This window comes from Panulirus ornatus, chromosome 58 (genome assembly GCF_036320965.1).
Source record: "Panulirus ornatus isolate Po-2019 chromosome 58, ASM3632096v1, whole genome shotgun sequence".
Classification (NCBI taxonomy): Eukaryota; Metazoa; Arthropoda; class Malacostraca; order Decapoda; family Palinuridae; genus Panulirus; species Panulirus ornatus.
Window position 1 is genome coordinate 18,788,697 of NC_092281.1, and position 12,608 is coordinate 18,801,304.

Below are 12,608 nucleotides of genomic sequence, written 5' to 3' on the forward strand. Positions count from 1 at the left end.
ACCCTAAGTGCTGCTGGTTTCAGTCATCCACCACTCTATGAGAAGAATGCTTTTCAATATTCTTATTAATGTGCATCTTGTAAAGTTTATGCATGTCCCCTCTTAAATCATTCCCGTTTTCTTCAAAGAGTTTTGTCTTGTCAAACCATCTCATTCTAATAATCTTAAAAGTTTCAGTAGGATCTCATCATTACTCTTTTTTTTCCAGTGGTGTTATATCCATTTTTTAAATCGCTCTTCATTTGATAATTATATTTAGTTTTGAGACTGCTTTAATGGCACTACGTTGTAGTATTTCAGTCATATCGATATCCATCTGTTAAGTAAGGAGACAAAGTCTGAACAGTAAACTCCAGGTAGGGGAGGGGGAGAGTCTTATATAAGTTTTATACAATATACTGTACAGTGTTTCAGGCCACAAATGTTTGATTAAGTTCTTTATTGTTTCTAGCATACTGTTCGCCATTTTGATTACATCAGTAACATGGTTGAAAACTTTGACATTATTTTGATACTTCGTCTACTGAAGTTAGGTCTCTCCCATTCATCTGGCATGTATATTATATTATCGTATACTATATAATGAGACCGAATGTCGCCTTTCTTCGTCCATTTTTGGCCCTATCTTGCTAACGCGGGAAACGGCGATTACGTATGATTAAAATAGATATTATATTCTTATCTTTTTCATTCCAGTGTTGATTTCCTTCTTTGTTATTTTTTTCCTATTTTTTTATTAAATTCTTTCCTTATTCATGACTTCTCTTCAATAAGACCTGTTTGTGATGACAACCCTTGGGAAAAAACAATTTACTCGAGAGAGATAAAAGTAGGGTAGGAATGGTGGGGTACAGGAATAAATAGATAAATATTATAGGCTCGTCACTTTCTTACTTATTATACTGTTGTGTTGAGAAATTGCTATTCCTAGTTATTTCTTTGATTTCCCTCATAATTTTTTTTTAGAAAGTTTTGCAGAAAAACAGGTCATACAAGGTAATAACATTACGCCTGAAGTCCCAGTGCCTGATGCATTGTGGGAGAATAAACAATCAGCTGATATTGTCCACATCCATCGATCAGAAACATACTATATAGCATTTTGTTGCAGAGGTGAAATTTACACCCTTACCTGCCATATGTGTTGGTTATAAAGCAGTTACGGCGTCAATTGCTCATGAAAAAGCGCGTCATCAGGACCTTCTACGACGCGATGAGGAACATCAGATAGAGGTCAGCTGTGAGCAGTAAACTTCATGTCGCATAACAATTGCATGCAGTTGTTTCATGAGTTATTTGGATAATGTTTTCTTGCAGATTTGTTGGTGTATTTTTGGACGAGAGGGAAATTAGTCTGAATTTCCTAAGAGCACCTGTACCTAGTATGTGTTGGCGGAGAGTTAATGCTAACGTTATAAAGTTTTGGTATGGGGTTTATGTTAGGGCAGTGGCTATTTTGCCGACTAGTCGGTTTCATTTTGTTAAAGGTTAGGCTAAGGTTAGTTCTAGCTGCACTTGGCCGTTAGTTGTGGATAATGAAAGAGATTGTTTATCAATGTTAGTATGATGTTTAAAAAGTACAGCAATAGTTGGAGATCATTATTTATAATTATATAATTTATTGATTGTTATTGAATAAGGTGACACCATAGAAAGGCTCATATATCAGGAAAAATTTGTGGTAAAATAGTTTTGAAAAATGAACAGAACTAATTAACACCTCACCAGTTTTCCCTAGCAGTCAGTAAGTATGTTAGTTTTAGAATTCTAATAATAATAATACACTAATCATATCCATGATTGAACATTGCACAACTAGTGCCAGATGTCAACAAACATGACATGGTGAGGGGCCAGGGGTGAGAGGCCATGCAATCCCATGATGTAAACAAATTCAATATAGATGTATTTTTAGAATAATTTTTTATGTTAGGGAATGTTAGATGAATTGTTTAGGTTCTTGTGATTTTTTTTTATTTACATGTAATACCTAGTTTTATATTGATTAAATAACCCCTACATTTTTTTTTATAATACTTGAAACTCATATTAAAACAAGATTATTTGATATCATTCAGTGAAATATAGTGCCCCAAATCTTGCTCTTCAACTGTTATTCTCTAAGTACTACACTAGCATTGCAGAAGATGATTACTTAATAGCCTAAGCTATTAGGGATACATTAGTATTCTTGAGTTTACCTCAGGGAAAATGTGTGGTAGCCCAAAACACAAAAATTTAGGTCAGATATCAGAGGAGCATTGCAGTAAATTTGGTGAAATGACCCAGTCAGTTATTGAATTTTATGTGTATGTTAGCAGCTTATAGCTTTCTTGTGCATGTGATGTTGAGTATGTGTCACATTCTCCATTCTAGAGATGTAACACCATGCTTTTTAATTCATTACGTTTCTTCATGGGTCACGGCATTACCAGTAGACAGATTTAACGTTGATATTATTTTGCTATCATTGTGGCTGTAGGGTAAGGTTTAGTATACTTTGATTATTGCTGCCAAACTATCCAAAATAGTATGATGTGCATTTGGCACTTGCACAATTACCCAGTATAATACTCAAAATACTGTACTCAGTGTATTGATTGATATTTTAGGTAGTAGACTATGGATAGTATAGTTTATGATTTCCAGTATATTTCCTTGCTGCTTCTATATTCTGCTTTTATTATTTTGTACTTTTATATTTAAGTTGTATTAGTTTGTTCAGGGGGTCCCAAGATGTGGTGTTAGTTAATGTGGAAGTAGGTGGGCTATGGATAGAGTTGTGCGGAGGAGGGTGGATATGCTGGAAATGAGATGTTTGAAGACAATATGTGGTGTGAGGTGGTTTGATCGAGTAAGTAATAATAGGGTAAGAGAGATGTGTGGTAATAAAAAGAGTGTGGTTGAGAGAGCAGGAGAGGGTGTTTTGAAATGGTTTGGTCACATGGAGAGAATGAGTGAGGAAAGATTGACCAAGAGGATATATGTGTCAGAGGTGGAGGGAACGAGAAGTGGGAGACCAAATTGGAGGTGGAAAGATGGAGTGAAAAAGATTTTGAGTGATTGGGGCCTGAACATGCAGGAGGGTGAAAGGCATGCAAGGAATAGAGTGAGTGAATTGGAACGATGGGGTATACTGGGGTCGACGTGCTGTCAATGGATTGAACCAGGGCATGTGAAGCGTCTTGGGTAAACCATGGAAAGTTCTGAGGGGCCTGGATGTGGAAAGGGAGCTGTGGTTTCGGTGCATTATTACATGACAGCTAGAGACTGAGTGTGAGCGAATGGGGCTTTTGTTGTCTTTTCCTAGTGCTACCTCGCACACATGAGGGGGGAGGGGGTTGTTATTCCATGTGTGGCGAGGTGGCGATGGGAATGAATAAAGGCAGACAGTATGAATTATGTACATGTGTATATATGTATATGTCTGTGTGTATATATATGTATACATTGAGACGTATAGGTATGTATATTTGCGCGTGTGGACGTGTATGTATATACATGTGTATGTGGGTGGGTTGGGCCATTCTTTCGTCTGTTTCCTTGCGCTACCTCGCTAACGCGGGAGACAGCGACAAAGCAAAATAAATGATAAATATATATATATATATATATATATATATATATATATATATATATATATATATATATATATATATATATATAAGCAAAAATGGGTATGTTTGAAGGAATAGTAGTTCCAACAATGTTGTATGGTTGCGAGGCGTGGGCTATGGATAGAGTTGTGCGCAGGAGGATGGATGTGCTGGAAATGAGATGTTTGAGGACAATGTGTGGTGTGAGGTGGTTTGATCGAGTAAGTAACGTAAGGGTAAGAGAGATGTGTGGAAATAAAAAGAGCGTGGTTGAGAGAGCAGAAGAGGGTGTTTTAAAATGGTTTGGGCACATGGAGAGAATGAGTGAGGAAAGATTGACCAAGAGGATATATGTGTCGGAGGTGGAGGGAACGAGGAGAAGAGGGAGACCAAATTGGAGGTGGAAAGATGGAGTGAAAAAGATTTTGTGTGATCGGGGCCTGAACATGCAGGAGGGTGAAAGGAGGGCAAGGAATAGAGTGAATTGGAGCGATGTGGTATACCGGGGTTGACGTGCTGTCAGTGGATTGAATCAAGGCATGTGAAGCGTCCGGGGTAAACCATGGAAAGCTGTGTAGGTATGTATATTTGTGTGTGTGGACGTGTGTATGTACATGTGTATGGGGGGGGTTGGGACATTTCTTTCGTCTGTTTCCTTGCGCTACCTCGCAAACGCGGGAGACAGCGACAAAGTATAAAAAAAAAAAAAAAAAAAAAAAATATATATATATATATATATATATATATATATATATATATAAATATAGTGTTGGTATATTACTCGGACACATACATTTTGGTAACTGGGTGAGGTTTCCATTGATTCTGTTGATGTCTATTTGTGTTTTATCCACTTTTATATTGTTTAGCCCCCACAATTTCCTGGACATTCATAACTGTTGTACTAATTATTATGATTAAAGAAGTGTTCCAAATCTTGCTTCAGTTGTCTTATATCTGTCCAGTATGCCACTATTGCATTATGAAATTAGTATTATTCAGAAATAAATTTGCTGTGACCTTAAACTGCATCCTTCCTCATTTGCTGCATTTAGAATAGAATTAGACTTGCAGGTGATTTATATTACTTTTATACATCTTATCATAATACAAAGGTCAATGATAATGAGGAATTTGAAGATCTGGGAATATATGGGATAGCTTGAAATGAAAGGGGCAAAGGACTTGTAGAATTGACAGACCCAATGAAAACCTCATAACTTGGCCTTGAACCAATGTATATGGTAATTTTCAGTGTCTTAATTGAATTTTACCAATGCTCTTGTTTGCTGCATGCTGTCAAATCGTGGAGTATGTATGCTGAAATGCATTCAGTTGCTAGATAGCATTAGATTGGTTTTAAATGCACACAGGCATACAAACTGCCCTGTACCTGGATGTAAACATAAGACTTTAATGATTACACATTTTTGAAGATAACTATGAAAAGTAATTGTGTCAGCTGGTTGTGTGTGTGAGGTATAGTTTTTATAGGTTCTGATGATTTTTAGACATGTTTCACACATTTTCATATTTTCTCACCAAACATTTTCTTAGATTTCTATGCCTCCCCTTTTGTTTAATTGTTTAATGTCATATGATAAGTAAAAGAGTAGAGGGTAATTACATTGCAGAGCATTATGAATAATATACTGCATTTAGATGAATAGTTATGAAGACCACTTGTAGGGCATCTTGCAACTAGCAGTGAAATATTGACTTTCTCTTGCAGTGGTATTGTACTGTATGGAGAGCACAGTAATACAGGTGGAGTGTGATTTGGATATTTTTTTATTTACAGTGATATAGAGGCAGATAGCGGGGAGCACAGTGGTGATAAGGGAAAATGTGGTTTAGTTTATGTAAAAGTATGTGAGACACTTATAGAAATCTATATAAATTCTGAGAACCACCCAATAAGATTCCATTTTAGGGCTGCCAGCTATTGAACTTGTTTCTTTTGAAGAAACATACATCACTGGACTCTTACACTCAGTAGAAGTGATCTCTACTGCTGTTGCATAATTTGAACATCATCCTTTTTATCTTGTGAATATACGTACTTGACAGGTTGGTGGGCAAAAGACAGGAAAATTTAGGGATAAGAGCATAAAATTAGGTGAAGTAAGTGCAAAAAATCAATAGACCTCATAAAAACCTCACCTAACTTCCCCCAATAGCTAAAATTAACTTTTCTTTGTATGTTCATGGTGCAACTTAACTGACATGAGAAATGGCAAACAAATATGAAATAAGATACGTACATGTGTGTTACTGGATTATGCCTGCTTGAGGTTACACCGCGAGCGAAGTCACTTTTGATGAGGCTATATCATTGGGAATGCAGTCTCGTCAAAGAGCTTCTCAATCCAAAGGAATCTATATTTCCATGTTACTGGAAATAACATTACTTTGGGCTGCAGAAACCTTTAGAAAGGTCTTGGGTAACACCAGGACTCTTTCATAGAAATTAGTCCCAGGGTAGATATAGATGAATGAATATAGATATATATCTTTACTTTTGTAGTATAACCTCAAGCAGCCATAACCCTAGCCCCCCCTTCCCCCCCATCCAGGGGCTATAATGTCTTCAGAGCCACACTACACTCTGCAGCAAGGAAAGGATGGATTCCTTTGAAGTGGGTGGTTTTTAACGAGGTTGTACTCTCATTCATCAGCTTCCGATGATACATTCAGGGGCATGCTTCATGTTCAAGGCTTGGTTGGAGAGACAAATGCAGACATCTCATGAGAGCAGTGCTACTGTCAGTAAATGTATGGTTCAGAGATCAGCACATATTCACTTACGAACTATATTGACAGAAATTATATCAAATGATTTGAGTAAAATAAACTCCAATTTGTGTGGGGTGCTGTGTACTGTAGTACTTAGGTTTGATTATGGCATTGAAGAAGGAGAGAAAAGGATATTGGTATAGTGAATCTGAGAAAAAACAAAACAATTTAAACTAAGCTAATCAAAATCAATATTAATAAAAGGAGATATTCTCTATATAATGTTCAGATTTATGTTTCAGGAGAGAATTGATAGCAGGATGTCTGAATCAGGAAGCACAGATTTTCAGTCCGCATCTAGACAGCCGTCTATCTCAGATCAATCCTCTTCAGTCCAAGAGTGTCCGAGTGCTGCCCAGTCCACCTCTGAGCAAGCATCCCAGTCTTTAGAGGAACCTTCATTAAGAGTTAAACCATTTTCTTCCCTAACTGAACAGCATCTGTCCACTGTATCATCTGGAGAGCCTTTACCCACATCCTCATCAGAAGAACTCCCAAGTGCTATAGCCTCAGAACAACCTTCATCATCTAGAGAGAGTTCATCTACAACACCCACCACTTCATCTTCAGAACAGTCTTCACCAACAGAGGAGCCTCTACCTTCTCAGCAGCAGTCACCACCCACAGAACAACCTCCCCCAACAGGACAACCTCCACCTCAGCAAGAGGATGTCAATGCAGGCAACAATGCACAGAATCGAAATAATGCTCAGAATCGACCCAATAATAACAACAATGGTGGCCTTGCTAATGTGAGGGAACGCCTCTTCCAAGCCCTCTTTTTCAGGTTGGCTGTTGCTTATGCTCGTGCTTTTCCACAGCCAATGAGAAGACTCATTGAATTTATTGTTCTTCTCAAGGTAAGAAAATGTCAAAATGTGTCAGGAAGGAGCAAGAAGCTGGAGACCAAATTGGAGGTGGAAGCATGAACTGGAAAAGATTTTGAGCAATCGGGGCCAGAATATATACAGGAGGGTGAGAGGCTTGAAAGGAACAGAGTGAATTGGAATGATGTGGTATACCGGGGTCGACGTGCTCACCGGACTGGGGTAAACCATGGAAATGTCTGTAGGGCCTGGATGTGGATAGGGAACAATGGCTTTGGTACATTACACATGACAGCTAGAGACTGGGTGTGGATGAATGTGGCCTTTTTTGTCTGTTTTCCTGGCGCTACCTCGCTGAAGCAAGGGGTAGCAATGTTGTTGCCTGTGGGATGGGGTAGCGCTAGGAGTGGATAAAGGCAAGCAAGTATGAATATGTACTTGTGTATATGTCTGTGTATGGGTATGCATATGTTGATATGTATATGTACATGTATGGGCATTTATGTATACATATGTGTATATGAGTGGATGGGTTGTTTTTTGTCTGTTTCCTGGTGCTACCTTGCTGATGTGGGAAATGGCAATCAGGTATAATGAATAAATGATAAATAAGATATGAATAGATAGATATACAACGGCAAAGAAAGACACATCTGCTCACATACACATATACATATATGCACCTATATGTTCATATACATATATATACATGCATATGTATACATATCCATATATGCATATATACATATTCACACTTGTTCACTTTCATCCATTCCCAATGCCATCCCTTCCACAGGAAACAGCACAGAACACACACATATATACATACATGCACATACACGTATATTTATTTTTCTATATAATACTTTGTCGCTGTCTCCTGCATTAGTGAGGTAGCGCAAGGAAACAGATGAAGGAATGACCCAACCCACCCACATACACATGTATATACATACACATCCACACACGACCATATACATACCTATACATTTCAACCTATACATACATATACATACACAGACATATACATATATACACATGTACATAATTCATACTTGCTGCCTTCATTCATACCCCTCGCCACCCCGCTACACATGAAATGACTACCCCCTCTCCCCGCATGCGTGCGAGGTAGGAAAAGACAACAAAGGCCACATCCATTCAAACTCAGTCTCTAGCTGTCATGTATAATGCACCGAAACCACAGCTCCTTTCCACATCCAGGCCCCACAACTTTCCATGGTTTACCCCAGATGCTTCACATCCCCTGGTTCAATCACACTTGTTCACTTTCATCCATTCCCAATGTCACCTCCTTCCCACAGGAGACAGCACAGAACACACATATATACATACATGCACATACATGTATATATACATACATATACATTTATGCACATGTACATATTCATACTTACTTACTTTCATCCATTCCCAGCACCATCCTGTCCCACAGGAAACAGCATCGCCACCCTATGTCAGTAAGGTAGTGCCAAGAAAGAGACGAAGAAAGGCCACATCTGCTCACAGTCATTCTTTAGCTGTCATATGCAATGTGCTGAAAGCACAGCTCCCTATTCACATCTAGGCCCCTCAGAACTTTCCATGGTTTACCCTGGACATTTCACACGCCCTAGTTCAATCCATTGACAGTAAGTCGACCCCAGTATACAACATTGTTCCAATTCACTCTATTCCGTGCATGCCTTTCACCCTCCTACATCTTTAGTCCCTAGTCTCTCCATCCTTCCACCTCTAGTTATGTCTCCTGCTTCTCCATGTTCCCTCCAATTCTGACACATATATCCTCTTTGTCAATCTCTTCTCACTCATTTTCTCCATATGTCCAAACCAATTTAAGATACCCTATTCTGCTCTCTCAAAAACACTCTTTTTATTACCACACATCTCTCTTACCCTTTGATTACTTACTCCACACAACCCTATCTATAGCCCATACATCACAACATTATGATATTGCTGGAACTACTATTCCTTCAAACATATCCATTTGTGCCCTCCGAGATAACATTCGCTCTTTCCACACATTCTTCATCACCCCCAGAACCTTCTCCCCCTCCCAAACCCTGTGACTTACTTCTGTTTCCATGGCTCCATTCACTGCCAAGTCCACTCCCAGATATCTAAAACACTTTACTTCCTCTATTTTTTCTCCATTCAAACTTCCATCCCAACTAACTTGTCCCTCAACCCTGCTAAACTTAATAACCTTGTTTTTATTAGCATTTATTCTCAACTTTCTCCTTTCACACACTCTTCCAAACTCAGTCACCAATGTTGTATCATTAGTGAACAAAACCTGACTCACTTCTTAGGCCCTCTCATCCCTTACAGACTGCATGCCTGCCCTCTCTCCAAAACTCTTGCATTTACGTCTCTCACCACCCCATCCATTAACAAGTTAAACTACCTTGGTGACATCACACACCCCTGTCACAGACCAACCTTCCCTGGGAACCAATCATTGTCCTCTCTTCCTACTCGCATACATGCTGTGCACCCTTAATAAAAACTTCTTGTTGCTTCTAGCAGCTTATCTCCCATTTTTAAGACCTTCCACAAAGCATCTCTGTCAACCCTATCATATGGCTTCTCCAGATCCATAAATGCCACACACAAATCCATCTGTTTTTCTAAGTATTCCTTACACACATTCCTCAAAGCAAACATCTGATTCATGCATCCTCTACCACTTCTGAAACCACAATGTTCTTCCCCAGTCTGATGCTCTGTATGCACCTTCACCCTCTCAGTCAATACCCTCCCATATAATTTTCCAGGTATACTCAACAAACTTATTCTCTGTAGTTTGAACACTCACCTTTATCTCTTTTTCTTTTATACAGTGGTGCCACAAATGCATTCCTCCAATCCTTAGGCACTTCACCATGATCCATACATACATTGAATATCATTACCAACCAACCAATCATTCATTCACCCCCTTTATTGATAAATTCAACTGCAATACCATCCAAACTCATTGCCTTGCCGGATTTCATCTCTTGCTAGTCTTTCACCACCTCTTTTCTCTTAACCAAACCATTTTCCCTGACCCTCTCTCACTTTGCACACACCTTCCTGACCAAAATACCCTACATCTACCACTCTATCATCAAACACATTCAACAAACCTTCAAAATACTCATCCCATCCTTCTCACTTCATCACTACCTGTTACCAGTTCCCCCTTGCCCCCTTCACTGATGTCCCCATTTGTTCTCTTGTCATACATACATTATTTACCCCCTTCCAAAACATCTTTTTATTATCCCTAAAGTTTAATGATATTCTATCTCCCCAACTCTCATTTGCCCTCTTTTTCAACCCTTGAACCTTCTTCTTGACCTCCTGCCACTTTCTTTTATACATCTCCCAGTCATTTGCACTCCTTCCTTGTAAATAACATCCAAATTCCTCTCTTTTCTCTTTCACTAACAACTTTACTTTTTCATTTCACCACTCACTACCCTTTCCAATCTGCCCACCTTCCACCTATCTCATGCCACATGCCATCAAAGCTTCCCTAAATACATCCCACTCCTCACCCACTCCACTCACATCATTTGCTCTCACCTTTTGCCTTTCTACACTCAATCTCTCCTGGTACTTCCTCGCACAAGTGTCCTTTCCAAGCTCACTTACTTTTACCACTCTCTTCTCCTCAGCATTTCTCTTCTTTTTTGAAAACCTCTACAAATCTTCACCTTCGCCTCCGCAAGATAGTGATCAGACATCCCACCAGTTGCCCCTTCAGCATATTAACATCCAAAAGTCTTTCATTTACACACCTATCAATTAACATGTAATCTAATAATGCCCTTTGACCATCTCACCTACTCACATGCATATACTTATATATATCTCTCTTTTTAAACCAGGCATTCCCAGTCACCAGTCTTTTTCATCCCATAAATCCACAAGCTCTTCACCATTTCCATTCACAACACTGAATACCCCATTTACACCAATTATGCCCTCAACTGCCAACATTACTCCCCTTCACATGTAAATCACCCTTCACTAATACCCTGTCTCATGCACCCAGCTGCTCCCAGAACACTTGCCTCTCATGATCTTTCTTCTCATGACCAGGTGCATAAGCACCAGTAATCACCCATTGCTCTCAGTCAACTTCCAGTTTTACCCACATCAATCTAGAATTTATTTTCTCACTATCACACACTCCCACAACTCCTGCTTCGGTAATAGTACTACTCCTTCCTTACCTCTTTTCCTCTGACCAACCCCTGACTTTACTCCCAAGACTTTTCCAAACCATTCTTCCCATTTATCCTTGGACTTCATTTCGCTCATCCAAGTTTCTTTCTTCAAACATACTACATATCCTTCCTCTCTTCTCTTCTTGGTTACATTGTGTGTCAGTGCATGTTTTCGAAACTTGAAACATGATATGCATATTAAGGGGATCCTAAGGGTGAACTATGATTTTATAGATATGGTGAAATGATGTCATGGACAATTAAGATTTGCAGAATATGATTGAGTACCATTTGTTTATAAAAGCAGAAACATTGTCATAGGTATTGACGTTGAGAGAACATAGATTCTAATTTTCTGTTTCTCATTTTATTTGTCACATTTCTTGAAGAAGAGAATGTCCACACAAATATGTTTCTGTATAAAGTTGAACTTATCAAGTGAACCCATTATAATTTCCTAATTTTACTTCTCTGAAATTTATTTTTAAATGATGATAGTTCATATAATCATGTTTCAGGCCTTGACAACTTTGTTCCTGCTGGTATACATCCACCTTGCCTTTACTCGTGCACCCATCACTTGCCTGGACCATGTTCGTGATGATTGGCCCAGGGAAGGTATCTTGCGAGTTGAAGTTATTAGGAATCCAAGTAAGCCCAACTTCTCATTTCTGTTCTTCAGTTTTCTTTAAGGCTATGAATAATCAATCATCTTCAGATTTGGGAGTATGAGAAAACTCAAAGATATATATTTTTTGGAACCATAGATTTAGGTAATTATCCCTGGGGATAGGGGAGAAAGAATACTTCCCACGTATTTCCTGCATGTCGTAGAAGGCGACTAAAAGGGAAGGGAGCGGGGGGCTGGAAATCCTCCCCTCTCATTTTTTTTTAATTTTCCAAAAGAAGGAACAGAGAAGGGGGCCACGTGAGGATATTCCCTCAATGGCCCAGGCCTCTGTTCTTAATGCTACCTCGCTAATGCGGGAAATGGTGAATAGTATTAAAGAAAGAAAAAGATTTAGGTAATGAAATACTGTGCCATAGTCACCCATAGAAGCACTACTTTTGTAGAAATAAAGGAGATCTGCCTCTTGCTGATTGTTTTTAGTAATATGGGGGATGGCTGCCTCCAGATTTGCACC

General features: G+C 38.9%; 1 protein-coding gene across 4 annotated transcripts in view; it reads left to right on the forward strand.

Annotated features, from left to right (window-relative positions):
- The first annotated feature begins 1,021 nt into the window (after nucleotides 1–1,021).
- The window catches only part of LOC139766611 (uncharacterized), a 55,942-nt gene continuing 44,355 nt past the window's right edge, over nucleotides 1,022–12,608 (forward strand). For 2 of the 4 annotated variants that reach the window (XM_071695470.1, XM_071695472.1), the window contains exons 1-3: nucleotides 1,032–1,233; nucleotides 6,635–7,252; nucleotides 11,982–12,114. In XM_071695470.1, coding sequence (XP_071551571.1) covers nucleotides 6,653–7,252; nucleotides 11,982–12,114 — 733 coding nt within the window. In that variant the 5' untranslated portion in view covers nucleotides 1,032–1,233; nucleotides 6,635–6,652. Of the gene's footprint in view, nucleotides 1,234–6,634; nucleotides 7,253–11,981; nucleotides 12,115–12,608 lie in introns of all 4 variants that reach the window. The other 2 variants (XM_071695471.1, XM_071695473.1) reach the window with 2 other exon arrangements.